The sequence below is a fragment of the Trichomycterus rosablanca genome, chromosome 15, assembly GCF_030014385.1.
Source record: "Trichomycterus rosablanca isolate fTriRos1 chromosome 15, fTriRos1.hap1, whole genome shotgun sequence".
NCBI classification, from domain to species: domain Eukaryota; kingdom Metazoa; phylum Chordata; class Actinopteri; order Siluriformes; family Trichomycteridae; genus Trichomycterus; species Trichomycterus rosablanca.
This window is the reverse complement of record NC_086002.1, coordinates 29,508,643-29,530,258: the sequence shown is the minus strand read 5'-3', so window position 1 is coordinate 29,530,258 and position 21,616 is coordinate 29,508,643. Positions and strand designations below refer to the sequence as shown.

The following is a 21,616-nucleotide window of genomic DNA, read 5'->3' as shown; positions in this document are numbered from 1 at the left end:
GCCGAAACTGGGCCGAGTCAGGTACTTACGGCATACATCTGGCTCAAACTAGGCCTCATTATGGCTTGCCGGTCGAGGGCCGATTCATTTGAGCCGTATCTCAGCCGTAACACTCGGCCGAGTCCGGGCCGAGTTATTCCCAGACTCGGGCCATAAATATCGGGCCGTGCTGCGGCCGTGATTCACAACCGAGACAACGCCGACTCGGCGCGCCGGCATCGGGCCGACTGGTTTTTTTCCGGCATGCGCGATTCGGGCCGCTTGTGGGCCGATACAATTTTGCTAGCTGGGTAGCTGCTAGTAAACTAAGCTGTGTGATTACTGTATCATGTCCTTGGTGGTGTTTCTCTAAACTTAAACGTTTATGTACCCATGTGCTTTTTTTATATAGTTATTTATGTTTGGTTTTACCTTTACTTCAGTGTTACTCCAGTGTGATGGAGGGTACGAGACCAGATTCACCTCAACCCAGCTGTGTCTCCATGAAGTGCGACTGGTCAATGGATCGTGCACCTCAGGTTAAAGATGGAGGATGTTCTACTAATCTGAGGTCAGTATAATCTCATGGTGTGTTAGAGACTTAGACCGCTGTGCCACCTAAGCACTCAGCTCTGAACACTTTCTGAATCTGAAAACTAATCAGAACTAAATGAAGTTTAGAAAAAATGGTTAAACCGTCTACTTCAAACCACTGAGGAAGTAATTCTGGGGATTGGAGGACAATTCAAACTGTGTAGGACTGCCAGGACCTCTTTGCTACTGAATAGCTGAGACTGAGTCTACAAGAGTCAAATTCAAGACCAAGTCCAAACAAGAGCCTGATATTATTGTTAATATTTATATTAAAATTGTAATAATTATATTGATTATTTATTTAAGAATGTAAAATCATATCAGCCATGGTTGTGTTATTAGCATACTGGTGTAAAACAAAAAAAGCATTGTTTGCAGACATTTAGAACTCAGACATGAATTTTTAAATAGAAGATTTAACTTAAATTAACTAAATTATCTGCTGGTTGGTCTGAGTCCTTTGTCATGTCCTTGGAAGTGTTTGTAAAATGTAATTACCCCTGAATTAGCCAACATGACGTCTGTATTAAAAATTTAATCTTGCATGTGATGAAGTTGTTGGTTTTGGTTACTGTGTGTGGTGTGTAGTGAAAATGCTAATACCAAAACAGCTTCTCTTGAACAAGCTAAAACCAAAATCTCAAAGATTTGGTTTTTATTTCTAAATATATTAAATCCTCTAAATGTAATATATTTATTAAATCTTTCATAAAGTTTCCAGCTTGAATTAGGATGAAAGAATCACATTATAGATTTAAACATTCACCCATTTATTGGTTCCATTATGTTTGGTTTTGCCTGTACCCCAGTGTGATGAAGGGTATGACACCAGATTCACCTAAACCCAGCTGTGTCTCCATTAAGAGCGACTGGTCAGTGGGACAGCCACCTACAATTAAAGATGGAGGACGTTCTACTGATCTGAGGTCAGTATAAACTCATGCTTTAGTGAAGTTTTTCAACCCTCACCAATATTTTAAAAATGTACTAATGAGAAAAAATGTTTAAAAAATGTTTTAATAACTGAATGTTATAATGTGCTGGTGTACATTCGGTTTTGTATAGTTATTGACGCAGCTTGACACAGCTTATCATTATTAAGTCATTATTGTACACTGCCTGGCCAAAAAAAAAGGTCACACACTCTAATATTTGGTTGGACCGCCTTTAGCTTTGATTACGGCACGCATTCACTGTGCCATCGTTTCCACAAGCTTCTGCAATGTCACAACATTTATTTCTGTCCAGAGTTGCATAAATTTTTCCCCAAGATCTTGTATTGATGATGGGAGATTTAAACCACTGCGCAAAGTCTTCTCCAGCACATCCCAAAGATTCTCAATGGGGTTCAGGTCTGGACTCTGTGGTGGCCAATCCATGTGTGAAAATGATGTCTCATGCTCCCTGAACCACTCTTTCACATTGTGACCCTGATGAATCCTGGCATTGTCATCTTGGAACATGCCCGTGCCGTCAGGGAAGAAAAAATCCATTGATGGAATAACCTGGTGGTTCAGTATATTCAGGTGGTCAGCTGACCTCATTCTTTGGGCACATAACGTTGCTGAACCTAGACCTGACCAACTGCAGCAACCCCAGATCATAGCACTGCCCCCACAGGCTTGTACGGTAGGCACTAGGCATGATGGGTGCTGTTGGGGAAAATGTAACATACCCAAATATATGTATATGCTTATATGCCAATTAAACATTAATTATAGACTGCTGTAGACAAGAAGAAGCGTGAACGAAAGCAAAGATTGCAGACAAGGCAAAGAGGGGTCAAATGTAGAGGAGAGGATGTGGCAACTCAGCTGAATTTTGAAATCATGAATCTAAAAAGGCAGCTCATTGACACCTGGCAGAGAATACAACAAACCACAAGACAAGGCTTCCGCCCTAGTCTAGCGAATACGCTGCAGATGCAAATGAGACGCCTACAGCAAATAACCCAAAGTATTGAGGCAAGGCGATGCTTCATGCAACAAATGAATCCCCCTCACAGAGCTAGCCCATATGGGTGTTATGAACATGATCTGTCTCATGGGTTAGCAACAATGAAAATGAATGACTGGTAAAGGAAGTGGTTTGTAAAAAGTTTAAAACCACAATGTCACGGTGCATAATTAATAAGTGTAAAAAGTTCAAATATATTTGCATGTTTTAGCTTTAAAACCACAGTCACGGTGCATAATTAATAAGTGTAAAAAGTTTAAATATATTTGCATGTTTTAGCTTTAAAACCACAGTCACGGTGCATAATTAATAAGTGTAAAAAGTTTAAATATATTTGCATGTTTTAGCTTTAAAACCACAATGTACTTACCCAAAGCTAACCCCGCCTAAAAAGGAATGTTCAGGAGTATATTTTGTCTTTAATTTCTTTGATTGCTTAGAGCATAGAATTATTGACCATTGTAGGTTCATTGCTTGAGATAAATTGCTTATAGGGACATAGATATTGTTTGAATATGAGGTATCTGGAAGTATATAAGATATTTTAGATTAGAAGATTTCATGTTAATATTATGTGTGATATTCATCTCTGGTTAAATTGTTAGAGCACACGGCTCTGTAAAGGCATTTCATAAGAGGCCTCATAGGAACATTCCCACATCTGGAATGCATCTCTGTGAGGCTCTGTCCCGGGGAAGCTCTCTTCAATGTATGGGAGCTATAAGGTTCTCCTGGAGCAGTTGGAAGTTGGGAGCCATTGTTTCTATGGACAAGGGGGCCCCCCGGCTCTCTCTCTTAGTGCCTGGTGAGATGAAATCATATTGGAAACAGATGTGCTGTATGTAAATCGCGGGGGTATTTAAGCTGAAGGTTGGCAAAGAGAAAATCACAGAAGATACTGGCCTTTCTCTCCCGAACAACTCGAGTGTTTGGATCGATGCTGACTTGGTTTGTAATAAATAATTTGCTTGTAAAACCAAGGCAGCGTCAAGCGGAGTCGTTCTTCATTCAACCTTGCATCATCACTACAAAAGACACTTCACCTATTTCTTAGCAATAGTGTGTGTAATAGAGTAGAATTCTCAGAGGACAATTTAACTTTCTTTTTCAAGAATTATTGTAATCAGTGTTTTATTTGTAACTGTTTATTATATTACTTGAGAAAATAAAGCGAATGAGAGATTGCCTCTCAGATGCGATAAAAGACAACTCCTGACTTAGTGTGAGTTTCTTACTCGTCTCAAACAAGCCCACAGACCTAGAAGCGGGATCAACCACCTAACGCAGATCTTCAACTCCTATAAAGTCATCCTGCCTTAAGGTAAGTGCTGTAATCAGTACAGGTGATTGGTATTGAAGGGACGGTTGATTTGTGTCTTTGAAAACACTTTCCAAAGAAAATAATGTGTCTCTATTTACGTTTTTATTTTTTGCATAATTTGAACAAAGCATAAAAGAATAAACAGACTACTAGAAATGCTCCAAAAGTACTTGGAATGATTTTTTACATGAATTTCCATTCAAATTTAAGACCTTTTCTACTTTCTCCTGTAGAATTGCCATTTTGGAAATCACTTTGCACATCAGCGTTATGCATGGTGTGGTGAGAGACTTGACCAGCGGTCAACAGTGAGAACAAAGGTTGACATATTGTTCATGGCAGCCAATTGATTAATTTCTGATAATGAGGGACCGCGTTCGCTTTCCCGTGATTTCTGTGGTAGCAAAGAAAGAGCTTGTAGATTTAAGCCGACCATATTCATTTAGTTTCTTCTTCTGAATGATTTTCATTCTGATTCCTTGTTCTTTTGCGTGCAGCTCCGAACGATAGGACGGATTCGTGGTGTTATTCCGTGTGGACAAATGTGGTTGTCCAGAGCTATTTTTGGATAGGCAGCGTTTACATAAAAAGCTTGTTGATACAAATGTAAAAAAGACAGCTAATATCTGATAATGAGAGACCGCGTTTGCGCTTTCCCTTGATTTCTGTGGTGGCAAAGCAAGAGCTTGTAAACTTGAGCCAGACCGTATTAATTTTGTTTCTTGTTCTGTATGATTTTCATTCTGATTCATGGTTTTTCGATGTGCAGCTCGGATCAGTAAAACGGATTCATGGTTTTTTTGCGTTGGAAAAAAAGTGGTGGTCCAGAGCTATTTTTGGATAGGCAGCGTTTACATAAAAAGCTTGTTGATACAAACGTTAAAGAGACCGGTGTTTTAGATCAGCTTCAGCACTGGGCACATAATTAGCCGTTTGCACTATTTCTTAGGCTAATTTGACCGTTTCATGATTGAGCTATTTAACATCATAAATAAGAATCATCACTTTGTTTATCATCATTTTAATCTATTGTTGTTTATTGCTTTAATCAGTTAGTTGGTTAAAATGTCTGGTTAAATAGCCTAGTGGTTAATGAACTGGACTAGTAATCGAAAGATCGCTGGTTCAAGCCCCACCACTGCCAGGTTGTCACTGTTGGGCCCTTGAACAAGACCTTTAATCCTCAATTGCCTAGACAGTATACTGTCACAGTACTGTAAGTCACTTTGGATAAAAGTATCTGCTAAATACCAAATACAGTATCTCACAAAAGTGAGTACACCCCTCACATTTCTGCAAATATTTCATTATATCTTTTCATGGGACAACACTATAGAAATGAAACTTGGATATAACTTAGAGTAGTCAGTGTACAGCTTGTATAGCAGTGTAGATTTACTGTCTTCTGAAAATAACTCAACACACAGCCATTACTGTCTAAATAGCTGGCAACACAATTGAGTACACCCCACAGTGAACATGTCCAAATTGTGCCCAAAGTGTCAATATTTTGTGTGACCACCATTATTATCTAGCACTGCCTTAACCCACATCATAGGCAATTTAGAATCTCTAATTGACCTGACTTACATGCTATTTGGGATGAAACCAAATGCAAGCATGGGGAGAACATGCAAACCCCACACAGAACCCCATGCCCCAACTTGGAAATTAAATACAGGATCTTTTCGTTGCAAGCCATTAGTGCTACCAACCCTGTCGCCCTGTATATGTGTATAGTTCATTGTTGTAGTTCATTGAAAATAGAATTACTGTTTTAATTACTTTGCACTTGTAATTTTTACATCTCTTGTTATCCTGTAAAAAAGTAAAAAAAAACAAAAAAAAACTTAAGTGTACTGGCAAAAAAAATACTGGTACAGTTTCTGTAATATTAACAGACAATTCCTTCAGTCATTTAAAAGATTTTTCCATTAAATATTAATTTCCTTTACTTTATGTATCTCCATAATTTTATCTTTTCCCCTGTATAAAAACAAGGTTTTATACTGTAAAAACATGGCCTTGGGCACATTTATATGCACATTTTATTGATAAAATATTAACATTTCTGAGAAAATGTAACTCATGATTATCATTAGGTTTTAAGTTTGAAGACAAATGCAACATTTTTCAATTTAAACCAGTATCATTAGTCAGTATCACCAGTATCAAGCCCTGAATAAAGTTCTGGCTTTAAAAATATGACTAACGATATGCTCACTAGTTGTTTTACTGCTCCTCAAGCAAAACAGTCTAGAACCGGGGCTGATAGCAACACTAATAAGGATGACAAAAGTTATGGTGTTCTGTGACCCAACTACACTGAGACTTTCCTTTAGGTGATTATTTGGCATTAGGCAGCCAAACAGAAATAGCTAAAAACAAGCTCTTTTGATTGGTCAGGATTTACAGCTAATCCCCCCTTCGTCCCCACAGCCACAGTTGCAAATGGGTTTTGCAACAAGCATATTGATATATTTGTTGCAAAACTCATGGCAGGCAGATTTGAAACTGTGCTGTAATGTTTTATCTGCACATCAAAAGTACGGCCTAAATAACGATGTTAAATGTAACGCATTTTCAGACAGTTCCCTTATAGAAAAAATATCAGGTAATAAAAAGTTATCCTAAACATTTCTCCAAATACAGACTTATAACATTTACATTTTACAGTTTTATATAGCTACTCACCCCAATTATCTCGTAAACTTCTTTAGGTTTCTCTCCACACTGTGATCTTACTTTAACCAAAACTATTTAATGCCACATTCATACTGCTCTTCCAATTCTTCCACTTTCTGAGTTCAAAGTCTCAAGCATGACATAAATCTACAAAAAAGTGTGTTTTAAAGTTACAACAAAAATATAATTTTGATTACTGTCTGATTCTGTGTCTGTGTGAATGATAAGATTAAATAGCCTTAATGTGTTACTAAAGAAGAACAGAAATAAAATCTCTACCATTTAAGCAATTTGTCTACATGTGAATGCTGCACTTAAACTAGCAGTTTGATAGATTTTTTATAGAAAGAAAGCAGAAATCATGGCTCCATCAAAAATAATTATGTAGTTCTGAGGGTCGTCTAGATGTTATTTTGGCAAATGAGAGAAGAGCCTTTGTGTTCTTTTTAGTTAGCAGTAGTTTGCTCCTTGTCCAGTGTCTTTATTTTGGTGGAATTGTGTACATCGTCCTTAAACTGAGACCTGAAGTTCTTCCACAGATGTTATGTGTTTTTTGTAACCTTTTGAAAGAATGTGTTCTTCAGGAAGTGTTTAGTAAACCAACCACTCCTAGGAAGGTTGACTACTGTTCAAGTTGTTTTTCCATTTGTGGATAATGGATCTCACTGTGGTTTGCTAAAGTCCCAGAGCTTTAGCAATGGCTTTGTATTCCTTTTCAAACTGGTAGATTTAAGTGATGTTTAGATTTAAAATGTCTGGCAGTGATCATGCCTGAGTGTGGCTAGTCATTTAAACCCAGTAGTCAATTAAAATGGTTAACTGGTTGATTGAGTAGCTAAGGGTGCGGTTACTTTTCTTCATAGAGCCACACACATCATTTTTCTTCTCAAACATTTTGTGTTTATTTGGTCTTTAATATTAAAATTAGTTTTATGGTCTGATACATACAGTACAAGTGTGACAAATGCAAAAATAGAGAACATTGGAAAATGAGGTAAACACTTTTTTACATAGATACATACATAAATACTTTTTTACACAGATAAAAGTAATCAAGAATACAAACTTCACACAAAATATTCCCCAAAATAATGATACAGTAGTTCCAGTCATTAAAAGTAAGATGAACAAATAAGCTGAAAAAGATGAGATGAAAAAGTATAAATAATAAGGTGTTGTTAACATTTTATTTTTATGATTATTAATCATTAACAGAACTGCTACACTTACTGTCCCTTTTATCAAATATTTACATTATCAAAAAATGTACATTATCACACTCATCTATATTTAACATCATTAATTAGAAACATTCATTTGTTTTATCAGCATTTTAATCTATTGTAGTTTATTGGTTAAATCAGTTGGATAGAATGTATGATTAAATAAAAGTTATTCATAATTTTGCATATAAAAAAGAGGCTCAGGCACCTCTACTGTTTTGTGTCTATTTTGGCCTGTTCTGACCACACAACAAGGTTCCTTGGAAAGTTCCAGGATGAGAATCATACAGAAGAGACTTTCTTCAGTCAGTCCTCTAAACATCCTGTGGTTATGTAGGAAGACGTTCTGACCTTAAGACCTCATTAATGTCTGTAATTTCCCAGTGGAGATCCTTGGAGATTCTCTGGTCACTTGAGTAATCCTCCACATGTTCTCCTCCAGTCAGAATCCTAACATCTCTAGTAGCTTTAAAATTCTTCATTACAGGCCAAATAGTGAACAGCATGCTAATAAATCAAGCTTATGCAGGGTTTTATAAAGCAGTGGTGTTTTATAAAAAGTAGATGGTGTTTATCTTCACTGCTCTTCATCTTCTTCTCATAAATCAATATGTATTAGAATCAGAAGCTGTAGAAGAGATCAGACATGATCAGATGTTTCAGTCACCTATCAGACTCAACACAATCATTAAAGACCACTGATACAAATAAAGTTCTGCTAATGAGCAGTTCTTATTCCACAATACCATTGCATGTGTGTGTTTAGGTGTGTCTGTGTATGAAGCAACAGTAAGTTACCTTAGTTCTTGTAAGTTACATTCTGGATCCACCCGTAGATCTTTGAGCAGTTTTACTCCTGGATCTCCTGGATCATTGCCGCTCAGATGCAGTTCCCTCAGACATGATGATGAATTTGATTTCAGAGCTGAAGCCAGAGCAGTAAAACCTTCATCTGTAATACTGCAGCTCCACAACCTGCAGAAGAAAATCATTTAATAGAAATCATACATCATCTTCTCCCACCTCCTCCTCCATCTCCATTCAGATCCACAACCAGACAACATCACTGAGAAATCTTCAACATGTAAAACTATTCTATTATATTAATGATAAAGTGTTTTATCTTGTGTGGGGAAAATGAGTAAAATATCTCCAAAACATCAATAACAGTCTCTGTATGAATGATCTTCTGTATCTACAGTGTGAAAGTGAAGATCTTACTCCAGTATCTCCAGTTTACAGTGTGGATTCTCTAGTCCAGCAGAGAGCAGCTTCACTCCTGAATCCTTCAGTTTATTGTAACTCAGATCCAGATGTTTCAGACTGGAGGAGTTTAAACTGAGAACTGAGGACAGAACTTCACAACTTTTCTCTGTTAGATTACAACTAGCCAACCTGGAAAGAAATAATCAGATCAATCAGAGAAATGAAACATGTCACCCTGCAGCAGTAGGTAAAATTAAAGTAAGATCTGATTTCAGACTTTTGGATTCCACATTTTTATGGTTTTCGGAGATCAAATATGAAACATTTAGTAGATCTTTGTTAGCTAGTAGATGATTTAGCAACAATCACACTATGACATCTACAAATTAAAAACATAGTCATGTTTTTATTGTTTACGTTTATAGTTTTGTTTAATTTCATAATGGTGTCTATTGTTTTTTTTTTTTTTTTAAGTTTTACCCCTTTTTCTCCCCTTTTAGCGCATCCAATTGTTCAATTAGCATCGTGCTTCCTCTCTGTCTATGCCGAACCCTGCCCTGACGGAGGTGATTGAAGCTAACCCGTATCCCCTCCGAAACACGAGCAGCAGCCAGATGCATCTTTGCCACCCACACATTGATGAGTTTGGCGCCACCTAGCGTTGCATGCGGAGAGACACACCCCAAGGGCACCCTCCCTCACCTCTGTGCAAGCGCCTCCAATCAGCCAGCAGAGAACGTAATCGCATTCTGACAGAGAGAGACCCACATCCGGTTCTTTGTCCCACCCCCCATATGAGCAACCAGCCAATCGTTGCTCATATAGCCACTCAGCTTTGGACTGGTAAAGCAAAGCTGGATTCGATACCATGTACTCAGAATCCAGCCCTGGTTGCAGCGCGTCTCCTTTACCGCTGCGCCACCTGAGCGGCTGGTGTCTATTGTTTTATTTCAAAGTAATGTTTATATTGTTTTATTTCATAGTAATATTTATATTGTTTTATTTCATAGTGGTGTTTTTATTGTTTTATTTTATAGTGGTGTTTTTACTGTTTTATTTCATAGAAATGTTTATATTGTTTTATTTCATAGTTGTGTTTTATTGTTTTATTTCATAGTTGTGTTTTATTGTTTTATTTTATAGTGCTGTTTTATTGTTTTATTTTATAGTGGTGTTTTTATTGTTGTATTTCATAGTGGTGTTTTATTTCATAGTGGTGTTTTCATTGTTTTATTTCAAAGTGGTGTTTTTATTGTTTTATTTCATAGTAATGTTTATATTGTTTTATTTCATAGTTGTGTTCTATTGTTTTATTTTATAGTGGTGTTTTATTGTTTTATTTTATAGTGGTGTTTTTATTGTTGTATTTCATAGTGGTATTTTATTTAATAGTGTTGTCTTTATTGTTTTTTTTCATAGTGGGTTTTTTGATTGTTTTATTTTATGGTGGTGTCTATTGTTTTATTTCATATTGGTGTTTTTATTGTTTTATTTCATAGTGGTGTTTTTATCGTTTTATTTTATAGTGATGTTTTTATCGTTTTATTTCATAGTGGTGTTTTTATTGTTTTATTTTATAGTGGTGTTTTATTGTTTTATTTTATAGTGGTGTTTTATTGTTTTATTTCATAGTGATGTTTTTATTTTTTTTATTTTATAGTGATGTTTTTATCGTTTTATTTCATAGTAGTGTCTATTGTTTTTTCATAGTGTTTTTTTTTGTTTCATTTCATAGTGATGTTTTTATTATTTTATTTCTTAGTGGTGTCTTTATTGTTATATTTTATAGTGGTGTTTTTTGATTGTTTTATTTTATGGTGGTGTCTATTGTTTTATATCATAAAGGTGTTTTAATGTTTTTTTTTCATAGTGGTGTTTTTATTGTTACATTTTGTAGTGGTGTTTTTATTGTTTTCTTTATAGTCGTGTTTTGTCATTTTATTTCATAGTGGTGTTTTTCTAGTTTTTTTCATATTGGTGTTTTTATTGTTTCTTTTTAGAGTGATGTTTTTATTGTTTTATTTTATAGTGGTGTTTTTATTGTTTTATTTTATAGTGGTGTTTTTTTGTTTTATTTCATAGTGATGTTTGTATTGTTTTATTTTATAGTGGTGTTTTTATTGTTTTATTTTGTAGTGGTGTTTTTATTGTTTTATTTAATAGTGGTGTTTTATTGTTTTATTTTACTGTGGTGTTTTTATTGTTTTATTTTATAGTGGTGTTTTTATTCTTTCATTTTATAGTGTTGTTTTTATTGTTTTATGTCATAGTGGTGTTTTTATTGTTGTATTTCATAGTGGTGTTTTTATTGTTTTATTTTATAGTGATGTTTTTATTGTTTTATTTTATTGCGGTGTTTTGTTTCATTTCATAGTGGTTTATTCATTGTTTTATTTAATAGTGTTGTTTTTATAGTTTTTTTTAATAGTGGTGTTTTTTTACAGTTTTAGCTTAGCTAACAGTGAGGTTGATCACCACCAAACTCCAAATATATCAGGATGGTGGGTGGAGCAGCTGGTAGAGCGAGTACTGCACTGCAATATAGTTCCTGAGCTCCTTGGTTCAATTATCATTTTTTAGTTATTCTCTGTGAAGAGTTGTGCATGTTCTCCCAACAGTTACCTACATATTCTGTTTTTTTGTTTTGTTTTTTTGAACACAGAAATACACATCAAGTGTAAGTTTGTCCTGGTGTGAGTTACTGTATCTTTGAAGTGTGTGTGTGTGCACATGAAAGAAGACACACTCCCTGCTTTTAAGGGATGTGGGTCTTATGAAAAAAGCTAATTTTCCACCAGGAGGCACCACATGACCCCCTGTGTTTGTAACAATCATCTAGACATTCCTACAATATAACTACCAATTTTCTATTTTAAACATCGCATGTATTTCCCCCTCCCCAGTTTCTCCAAAGTCACAACATGCCAAAATGGTCAACAATACAAAAATTGTCCAAAATGCAGAAAAAATATCCCAAACGTCCCAAATGCAAAAATTCAAGAAAAAGTCCTTAGCAAGGCATTGCACAAAAAAATTGAAAAAAAACAGCTGGATCTCAACCGGCATATTCCTCAGGTTTGTTCAAGTTCCAGGACTTAAATCATCTCCACCCCGCTTGTTCCTTGTAACTGCCATCTCATTGTCCGTTTTGGTATTGTAACAATTGGAGGCTTTTGGGCATTTACCCCCAGAGTACAAACCAACCCAAAACACACCAAACTTTTTCTTTCTTCTTTATTCCCGCCTTTTTTATCTTCCTGTTACCCTTGTGTAGACCTCCTCAGGAGCTCCGCCCCCAGCCTTCTTAAAGAAACAGTGATAATGGTATAAAAAAAATTCATTATGGCCCTTTTGTTTTTTTCTTGACCACCAAATGGCACAACTCTATATTTTAATTATTAAATGCACACAGAAAAGTTTACCCTTGCAAGGAGTTATTTTTAAATCTTTTCTTAGTTTTAATGTGCTAAAATATACTTTCTAAACACAACACTTTTTATGTGGCAATGTCACATGTCAGTGGCTGAAGTCGGACAAACTGAAATTCATGGTGATGCAAAGTCAGAGGTAAAATGCTAGGACAGAGCTCAATTGCTTGGTCAGAGCTCAGTTGTTAACTGAACCATAAGAACTGATGATTTCTTGTTAAAATCTCTCGGTCTCAGGATCCTGAACCAGCAGTAGAAGTTTTCTGGTTCTCATGCTACTGTTGAATTGATCAGAGATGAATATAAACTAGTCGTTTCTGGCTTGTTTCTAAAATGTCTCTGTTACCTCTGTGAATATTGCTAACTTAGGAGCTAATGCACAAAAATCATTTTATTCCTGTATAGAAGAACACTGAGAAGATGAAAATAACAGTTATGACTTTTTTTTTTAAGATGAATCACATTTTTCTTCATCCATGATAAATTCCTACAGCAGGTTCAGCACCAAAAACTCAGGTGCTGCTGGTTTAGGATCTAATCTCAGGTAAGTTAGTGAGCTACAGTAAAGAAACAGTCATGATAGGATGTGATGAAATATGAAGACTCGAAAGAGTCCCAAACAAACCATCCGCCAAGGCTTTTATTAAAATGATGCTTCAGAGTGAAACAGATCTTCTGTATCTACAATGTAAAAGTGAAGATCTTACCCCAGTATCTCCAGTTTACAGTGTGGATTCTCCAGTCCAGTAGAGAGCAGCTTCACTCCTGAATCCTTCAGTTTATTGTTACCCAGGTCCAGATGTTTCAGACTGGAGGAGTTTAAACTGAGAACTGAGGACAGAACTTCACAACTTTCCTCTGTTAGATTACAACCCCACAACCTGGAGAGAAATAATCAGATCAGACTGCACTGCAGAAAAAAGTGAAAGCAGTTGAATTCATGAATGAACCAATAGCAGTCAGGACTGCTCTACTGTACTGATGTACAAAGGGGTGGAGCTTCACATTTCTACACAGTCCAAAATAGTGGAAGTGCTAACTATAGCCGTGTAGCGACTAAGAATTAATACAATGTTACACACTGATTATAAATGAAAACTTGATTTCCATCTCCATCCTAAAACATAGATGAGAATGGTACAAATACTTCTGCTCCTGCTTTTTATGAAATTCCACATTCTGTATAAAACTAGTGCACGAGTCTAAACATGTAATTTACACGTCATGTTTATATAAACTAAACTCTGTTTATTCCACGTCTGATTCATGAAACTGTTGTACAGCAAAACTATCTGATTATTATTACAGTGTTTTCATCAGAGTAAAATTCATTCTCCTGAAAATATAATTACACATCAGTCAGATCAATTCACTCCATGCTAACATCCTCAGATCTCAGCAAAATGAAACTAGTGTACTTTACCTCTGCACTACCTGAGCGGGGTGTTAATGCTAGTGTCTGTATTAAAAAAGATTGTCTATTATTAATGAGTTTCTCTCTTCATTTATGAAGTTCATCATTTAGTCCTGATGTATTTGGAGATCTGTGGTTGATGATTTCCACCATTTCACATCAGATTTTTACTCAGTAGTGCAAGTTAGTAGGTGGTGCAGAAACAGTTAACATTATTATTTAAGTTATTAAAGTATGTTAACTTCATACACATTTTGAGATTAGACTGCATCACTGTAAATCTGCACCATCTCAGTTTTGAATATTTAACTATTACTGTTTGTGTGATGAACTCATGAATGAAATGTGAATGACAAAATTACTTACTCAGATTTTCTAGAAACTTTCACCACTGGCAGCATCTTCAGAAGACCTTCATGTGATGGAAAATATTTCCTTAAATTAAACACATCCAGCTCCTGATCTGAGTTCAGCAACACAAACACCAGAGCCGACCACTGAGCAGGTGACAGACGGAGTCCATTGTGATCAATGGAACCTCGTCTGTTCAGGTATTTTTGGACTTCCTGCACTAGAGAATCATCGTTCAGTTCATTCAGACAGTGAAACAGATTGATGGATTTCTCTGGAGAGGGATTCTCACTGATCTTCTCCTTGATGTACCTGACTGTTTCCTCTTTGTTGTAAGAGCTACTTCCTGTTTGTGGCAGTAGGCCTCGTAAGAGAGACTGATTGGACTCTAGTGAGAGACCCAGGAGGAAGCGGAGGAAAAGATCCAGGTGTCCATTCTTACTCTGTAAGGCCTTGTCCACTGCACTCTTTAGAAAGTTAGACATGTTTGTATAGTTTCTAAAGATGTTAAAGAATTCAGTGTTTTGCATCACCAGCACATTTCTGTTTTTGTTGATGAAGGTGAGAAATACATATAAAGCAGCCAGAAACTCCTGAACACTCAGGTGCACAAAGCTGAAGACCTGACCTAGGTGCAGTCCAGCCTCTTTTTTGAAGATTTGGGTGCAGACTCCTGAGTACATTGATGTGTTTTTGACATCAATGCCACACTCTCTCAGGTCTTCTTCATAGAAGATCAGGTTTCCCTTCTCCAGCTGTTGGAAGGCCAGTTTTCCCAGTGCCAGTATCATCTCACTGGTCTGGTGTGGATCAGGGTCAGATTTCCCATGGTACTTTTGTTCCTTGTGTTTTATCTGAAAGATCAGAAAGTAAGTGAACATTTGAGTCAGAGTTTTGGGGATCTCTTTCCCCTCGGCTCCATCCAGAATTCTCTCTAGAACAGAGACTGAGATCCAGCAGAAAACTGGAATGTGACACATGATGTAGAGGCTTCTTGATGACTTTATGTGAGTGATAATTTTACTAGCCAGGTTCTCATCACTGATCCTCTTCCTGAAGTACTCCTCTTTCTGAGGATCACTGAACCCTCGTACCTCTGTTAACTGGTCTACACACTCAGGAGGGATCTGATTGGCTGCTCCTGGCCGAGTGGTGATCCAGAGGTGAGCAGAGGGAAGCAGGTTTCCCTTGATGAGGTTTGTCAGCAGCACATCCATTTTTACTGACTTTGTTATGTTACACAATCGCTCATTATTTTGAAAATCTAGAGGAAGTCGACACTCATCCAGACCATCAAAGATGAACAAAACTTTATAAGCATCACAGTCTAATGATGTCAGACCTTTGATTTCTGGGAAAAACTGATGAAGAAGTTTTATCAGACTGAGGTTTTCCTGCTTCATCAAGTTCAGCTCTCTAAAAGGAAGTGGAAATATGAAGATGACGTCCTGATTTGCTTTTCCTTCAGCCCAGTCCAGAATGAACTTCTGCACTGAGACTGTTTTTCCAATTCCAGCGATTCCTTTAGTCAGCACAGTTCTGATGGACGTGTTTTTAAAGAGGTTGTTGCATTTGATGGGTTTCTCCTGTGCTGCTGGTCTCCTGGTTTCTGCCTCAATCTGTTTGACCTCATGTTCATTATTGACGTCTCCACTCCAACCCTCTGTGATGTAGAGCTCTGTGTAGATCTCATTCAGAAGTGCTGAGCTTCCATGCTGGAAGATTCCTTCACTGATTCTTTTACATTTCTCTCTCAGGTTTGATTTGAGTTTTTTCTGATATACAGAGACTAATAGTTCTAATAAACAAACAAAGTGATTAATATTTCAATGCATGATCAATAAACACAGTATATAATTTAATATTGTAATAAATAATAGGCTAATTACTATTTTTTAAGTATAAACCTTTATGATTATAATTGGCTCATTTGTAGAGATGTAAGTGACCAATATTATAGTTAGAATTCTCATCTAATATTAAGTACCTGGTGCCCATAAAACATTATATAATATATGGATTTTTCTAGAACCATTTTAATCTAATAATAAAAAAGTAAATAATTTAAGTATGTTGGTGTCTTACTCCTCTTCAGGGTGTTAGCGAGGTCTGTCTGGTTCATGATCTTTAGAACATTCAGTGTGATCTTTAGCACACCCTCTCTGATACTACTCAGATCTTCCACATACTTCACCTCCTGCTCAGAGCATGCTGGGTAATCTTCATTTAGTAGCTTTTTGAACTTGTTTAGTTCATTCTTTAACATGTTGATGACTTTGAGCTCCAGTTCCTGTTGAGAAATTTAGAGGAACAGATCATCACAATAAGTGCCATGTGAGGTGACCATATAAGTAATAATGTAGTTCTAATATTATACTGAAACTAGTTGTGATACATTTAGTGTAATAACTTGTGTGTGCCACATTGTTTTATTTTCCTCTGCATGTTCCTTCTAAGTTCAGTAAATGAATAAACAGCAATTGTTTATTAAAATGTGCTTAAGTTTTAAACTGGGATTTCACTTCTGCCTGAACCAGTCTTAACCATTAGAATGTGGAAGGTTGGATGTTGTGTGAATCCAAAATCAACATACTATCCCTCACAGTATTTATTTAACCAATGAGAAACTAGATTAGCAATATTATTATTATTATTATTACACCCACAAGCACACAAACCTTAAATATGGATTCCAACTGATCTCTGTAGGTAACATTTAATTTCTTCTTTTGTGGTCTGTAAATAAATAAATAAATAAATAAAAACAATTGTGCAGCTTTTCAACACCAATGTACAGAACAGTACTGAACACTAGCATGTTCTATCATCCAGTTATTGAAACAGTTCCTATATTTCTATAAATTAATTGACTAGTTGAATAAGTTTAATGAAGTTAATGTGTTTGATCAGGAGAAACTGAAAGTAAAAACACTGCACTAGAACATGAGATTATACTGACCTCAGATCAGTAGAACATCCTCCATCTTTAAATGTAAGTGGTAGTTCCATTGACCAGTCGCTCTTCATGGAGACACAGCTGGGTTCAGGTGAATCTGGTCTTGTACCCTCCATCACACTGGGGTACAAGTAAAACCAAACATAAAGGAACCAATAAATGGGTAAATGTTAAAATCTGAAATGTGATTCTTCCATCCTAATTCAAGCTGGAACATTGTGGAAGATCGTAAGTAGATAGTAGTAGATTAATAAGTAAAAATATATTACATTTAGAGGATTTAATATATTAAGAAACAGAAAACACAACTTAAGATTTTTGTTTTAGCTTGTTCAAGAAAAGCTGTTGTTAGTATTTTTAGTACACACCACTTACACAGTAACCAAAACCAACAACTTCATCACATGCAAGTTTTAATTTTTAACACAGCATTTTTTAAACAAACACTTCCAAGGACATGACAAAGGACTCAGACAGTTACTGTATCTCAACTAGCAGATAATTTAGTTAATTTAAGTCAAATCTTCTATTTAAAAAATGCATGTCTAAGTTTTAAATGTCTGCAAACTTAGCGACGCTTGACAGTGCTTTTTTGTTTTACACCAGTATGCTAATAAAACAACCATGGCTGATATGATTTTACATTCTTAAATAAATAATCATTATTATTATTACAATTTTAATATCAATACTAACAATAATATCAAGCTTTTATTTGGACTTGGTCTTGAATTTGACTCTTGTAGACTATTCAGTCTAGTCTTGGACTTAACCAAAGAGGTAGTGGCAGTCCTACACAGTTTGGTTTGTCCTTCAATCCCCAGCATTACTACCTCAGATTTCTGAAGTGGTTTGGACAGTCCATTGACCAGTTTCTCTTCACTAATAAATAATTATTAGAAGTTTTGGATCTTCATAATTTCAGTCATTTTTTCAGAGCCGGGTGCTTAGGAGGCACAACGGTCTAAGGCACTAACACACAATGAGATGATACTGACCTCAGATCAATAAAACATCCTCCATCTTTAAAGTTAAATGGATGATCCATTGACCGGTCACTCTTCATGGAGACACAGCTGGGTTCAGGTGAATCTGATCTCGTACCCTCCATCACACTGGAGTAACACTGAAGTAAAGGTAAAACCAAAAATAAATAACTATATAAAAAAGCACGAGGGCACCTAAAAGTTTCAGTTCAGAGAAACACCACCAAGAACATGACACAGTAATCAGACAGCTTAGCTAACTAGCAGCTAGTTTAGTTAAACTGAAGTCACATACTCTAATAAAAAAATAAATGTCTAAGCTGGGACTTAAAACCGCTCTGTAATGCTTTTAGTTTTACACCAGTATACCAATAACTCAACCAGTGCTGATCTGATTTTACATTCTTGAATAAATAAAAGTGTATTAATAACAATCTCACTCTCATCAATGTGTTAGATTAGTGCTTTCTTTATAATCACACACAGCGTGGACACATTATCAGTAAAATAAAATATTCAAACACACAGTAAAAATGTTCATTTAAAGAAGCTAATTCCAACCTTTCTTCAGTAAAGTTTAAACTGTTGATGCGATGCTCTCATACATGTTTATTATTTTATGTTTATTAATGTTTGTGTGTTTCTGTTATTTTGCCCACCGCCTGCATGTACATTTGCGTTTACAAAGGTCGTTTCTTTAAAAAATCTTTATCCTGTTTTATAAAGACTGGTTTTGTGATCCGTGTAGATGAGAGAAAAACACAGAAGACTAAAGTGTAAAAAATATCCGTCTTGTTGTTGACAGGGTCTAAATAACGTTGTTAAATTTGACGCATTTTCAGACAGTTTCCTTACATTAAAATATCAGGTTAAAAAAATCAATTCTAAACATTTCTCCATCAAGTACGGATTTATAACATTTATATATTAGAACTTTATATTCACATACCGGCGGCAATTTCTCTGTCCACATGCACCTAAGATTTTACTTTCACTTTAACTCAATGCAGCCTTCAACTGCTCCTCCAAATCTCCCAAATTCTGAGTTCAAAGTCGCGAGTGTAATCTGAATCTACAAAAGAGAGGATTTTAGTTTTTAAACAGTTAGACATGCAGAATCAGACAGTAGACAAAACTATGTGTTTGTTCTTTGTGAATGACAAGATTAAACAGCCTTTATGTGTTACTAAAGAATAGCAGAAATGCCTTTCTTACATCTACAACAGAATCTTTTTTTTACATTCAAACAATTTGTCTACTTGTGAACGCTGCACTCAAAGTAGACGTCACCATTTTATTACCAAAACCCAAACTATCCGTTATACCAGACCTGGGCATTGTACAGCCCGCGGGCCACATCCGGCCCGGGATCCACCTCCAACCGGCCCGCACGACGTCAGTGGCAATTAAAAATCAGACGTAAATAAATGTAAATCACACATGCCATATAGTGTTTTTATTTTGACGGGAGCGCTATTTCTTTACATTTCCGCAAGTTTGTATTTACGTGTGTGCGAACTATATAATATTTACCCAATAAAGTAGCTTCTCGTTTCAGGTGATTTATTTTATATTTTTGTTACCACCGGCGTGACTACAGCAACTGAACAACAGTAATTATGAGGGGGTCTACATACAGATTAAATACTTGAACGTACAAAACCACACCTGACATTTCTGAATATCACCACTAGATGTCCCGCTTCTCCCAATTACTGATTTTCCTCTGTGAGTCCCAATGACTGAGGTGCTTCAGGATTTCATATGAAGAGGAATTAGTGATTAATTAAAATGTAATCCGTACAGTGGAAACTCTGTGCACACACGCCTGCATGTGAATACAGGGAATACCCACTTTTACCCTCACTTTATGCACTGCTTGATAACCTACATTATTTCATGAACATAATAATAATAACATAAATACAGTAGACCCTTGAGTTACGAACGGTTTACCACAGAACATTTCGGGTTACGAACGTTCTTTTTCAACCTAACGTACAAACAAATTTTGGATTACGAACAGAACCGTCTCTCGCTATATACACTATATTGCCAAAAGTATTCGCTCACCCATTCAAATAATTGGATTCAGGTGTTCCAATCACTTCCATGGCCACAGGTGTATAAAACCAATCACCTAGGCATGCAGACTGCTTCTACAAACATTAGTGAAAGAATGGGTCGCTCTGAGGAGCTCAGTGAATTCCAGCGTGGTACCGTTATAGGATGCCACTTGTGCAACAAGTCCAGTTGTAAAATTTCCTCCCTACTAAATATTCCACAGTCAACTGTCAGTGCTATTATAACAAAGTGGAAGCGATTGGGAATGACAGGAACTCAGCCATGAAGTGTTAGGCCACGTAAAATGACAGAGCGGGGTCAGTGGATGCTGAGGCACATAGTGCGCAGAGGTCACCAACTTTCTGCAGAGTCAATCGCTACAGACCTCCAAACTTCATGTGGCCTTCAGATTAGCTCAAGAACAGTGTGTAGAGCTTCATGGAATAGGTTTCCATGGCCAAGCAGCTGCATCCAAGCCTTACATCACCAAGCGCAATGCAAAGCATCGGATGTAGTGGTGTAAAGCACACCACCACTGGACTCTAGAGCAGTGGAGACGTGTTCTCTAGAGTGCCGAATCACGCTTCTCTGTCTGGCAATCTGATGGACGAGTCTGGGTTTGGGGGTTGCCAGGAAAACAGTACTTGTTTGATCGTAGTGTAAAGTTTGGTGGAAGGGGGGATTATGGTGTGGGGTTGTTTTTCAGGAGTTGGGCTCGGTCCCTTAGTTCCAGTGAAAGGAACTCTTAATGCTTTAGCATACCAAGAGATTTTGGACAAATTCATGCTCCCAACTTTGCAGGAACAGTTTGGGGATGGCCCCTTGCTGTTCCAACATGACTGCACACCAGTGCACAAAGCAAGGTCCATAAAGACGTGGATGAGCGAGTTTGGTGTGGAAGAACTTAACTGGCCTGCACAGAGTCTCGACCTCAACCTGATAGAACACCTTTGGGATGAATTTGAGCGGAGACTGTGAGCCAGGCCTTCTCGTCCAACATCAGTGTCTGACCTCACAAATGCGCTTAAACCTTGGGGAAACACTCCTAAACCTTGTGGAAAGCCTTCCCAAAAGAGTTGAAGCTGTTATAGCTGCAATGGGTGGCCGGCATCATATTAAACCTTATGGATTAGAATGGGAGTCACTCAAGTTCATATGCGTGTGAAGGCAGGCAAGCGAATACTTTCAGCAATATAGCGTATAAGATATATTCGATGTTACTTTTTACATGATGTTAAAAATGGCCATATTCGGTGTATGGAGTATGTCTCATATACACAGGTTACCTTTTGAGAACATTTAAAACAGAGCACAAGCGCTGCGCTTAACACTTTCTCTACCGCATGAGCGGGTGGGGGCGTGCACGCACACACAAACAAACTGTATCACTGAGTTAAGAGTCAGAAACGACTCTTTTCAAAATAATTATTAATTGGAATCGAATCAGGGAGCT

The 21,616-nt window shown here is 36.7% G+C and overlaps 1 protein-coding gene and 1 pseudogene across 1 annotated transcript; one reads left to right on the top strand and one right to left on the bottom strand.

The window, feature by feature from the left end:
* LOC134328698 (NACHT, LRR and PYD domains-containing protein 12-like) overlaps positions 1-21,616 on the top strand; it is a 228,595-nt pseudogene that overhangs the window by 139,067 nt on the left and 67,912 nt on the right.
* Positions 7,761-18,194, bottom strand: LOC134328730 (NLR family CARD domain-containing protein 3-like). Its single transcript, XM_063009911.1, has 8 exons — positions 18,112-18,194; positions 16,836-16,893; positions 16,243-16,447; positions 14,173-15,955; positions 13,100-13,273; positions 8,980-9,153; positions 8,557-8,733; positions 7,761-8,386 (listed from the first exon to the last, which is right to left on the bottom strand). The coding sequence occupies exons 1-8, from the start codon at positions 18,177-18,179 to the stop codon at positions 8,380-8,382; spliced, it is 2,646 nt and encodes an 881-aa protein (XP_062865981.1). The 5' UTR covers positions 18,180-18,194; the 3' UTR covers positions 7,761-8,379.